The following is a 1,354-nucleotide window of genomic DNA, read 5'->3' as shown; positions in this document are numbered from 1 at the left end:
ATTACAATATAATATGGTGTAAAAGTATGTTTATTGTAAAGAACAGTTATAACACCAACTTGTCGATGCATCGTCAAAAAAGAACTGATGTCTTAAAGCTTGAAAATAGAATATTCGGCAGAATAAAAGTTCTTAATATAATAATTGAGAATCTAAATAGTCAGGTTGTATTTTTAGAACTAAAATTATGACATTTACAAGAGTTTAATTATATTTACAATTCATTTCAACTAATCTGTAAACTAATTTCAAAAAAAATCACTATTCATTTAATTTGGTTGAAGTACTTTATTTGTAGGCATGTATGCATGTTTAATATTTTTTGCCAAGTAGTTTATTGTCTTAAATGTTATAAAATGATGAGTATTAAATTTAGATAAGCAAATAATAATAAAAGAACACATGTTCAAATTCAACAAGCTCAGAAAAAACCAGAACCAGTATATACTTTGATTGAAGAAAAAGGTGCTCCACGACGTCGTGAATTTCTCATGGAAGTTTCTATTGGAAATCATACTGCACGTGGAATCGGATCTAATAAAAAACTTGGTAAACGTGCAGCAGCTGAAGCACTTTTAACTAAACTTGGTTATAATAAACCTGAGATACAACCAATTAAATCATCGATCAAAACAACAGACAGTGAAACATCTAATGTAGAAGGGAAACCTCGAAAAGTAACATTCCTTGAAGATGAAAAACAACAACATCAAAATGAAACCCCAAATCATTCGGTTGGTGGTACAATTGGACGACAGTTGGTACCTGGACTACTATTAGTGGATGGTGGTCAGGAAAATAAATCAAATAGTGGGCCAAGTATTCAAGTAGTTGCTGAAGAATTACGAGAACAACAACAAAGTAATCCTTCTGGTATTTCTCCAAAGGAGCAACTTAAATATCTTGCTCAACTTCTGAATTTTGAAGTAGAATTTAGTGATTTTCCAAAGGTATGCTCGTTTATATTTCATTTTGAATTCTCATAAATAGTGTTGAAGTCAAGGTATTTATCCTGCTTCGATTCTGATCTAGTAACATTGATATAGTATGATATATCGTAAGAATTGCAAATTTATTTCATGACATTCAGTTATTCTGAATAATAAAAGTAGCACAATGACTTATAAAAAATATGTACTTACCAACAAAGTACATATAATTGTTAAATGATAAATATTTTATAACAATTACAGCAAATGCTCGGATTTCTTATATTTATAATATATATTAATTTCTAATTTACTTAAAGAAATATTAATCTGCCAATATTTTTTCAAGTTTTGGCCTAAATATTTCCAACCAGCCATGCTTGCTTCTTTAATTGAATGTTTAACTTTGCACCAATCATTAGTTT

General features: G+C 29.0%; 1 protein-coding gene across 1 annotated transcript; it reads left to right on the top strand.

The window, feature by feature from the left end:
- Positions 1 to 300: 300 nt before the first annotated feature.
- LOC118070866 (double-stranded RNA-binding protein Staufen homolog 1-like) lies at positions 301 to 950 on the top strand (the record flags this gene model as incomplete). Its single annotated transcript, XM_035089711.1, has 2 exons — positions 301 to 329; positions 398 to 950. Coding segments are annotated over exons 1-2 (582 nt in total), but the record flags the coding sequence as incomplete, so codon positions are not given.
- Positions 951 to 1,354: the final 404 nt, after the last annotated feature.

The sequence above is a fragment of the Chelonus insularis genome, unplaced genomic scaffold (assembly GCF_013357705.1).
Source record: "Chelonus insularis isolate UGA/USDA-ARS -01 unplaced genomic scaffold, ASM1335770v1 contig_706_pilon, whole genome shotgun sequence".
Classification (NCBI taxonomy): Eukaryota; Metazoa; Arthropoda; class Insecta; order Hymenoptera; family Braconidae; genus Chelonus; species Chelonus insularis.
This window is presented reverse-complemented; position numbering and strand designations above follow the sequence as displayed.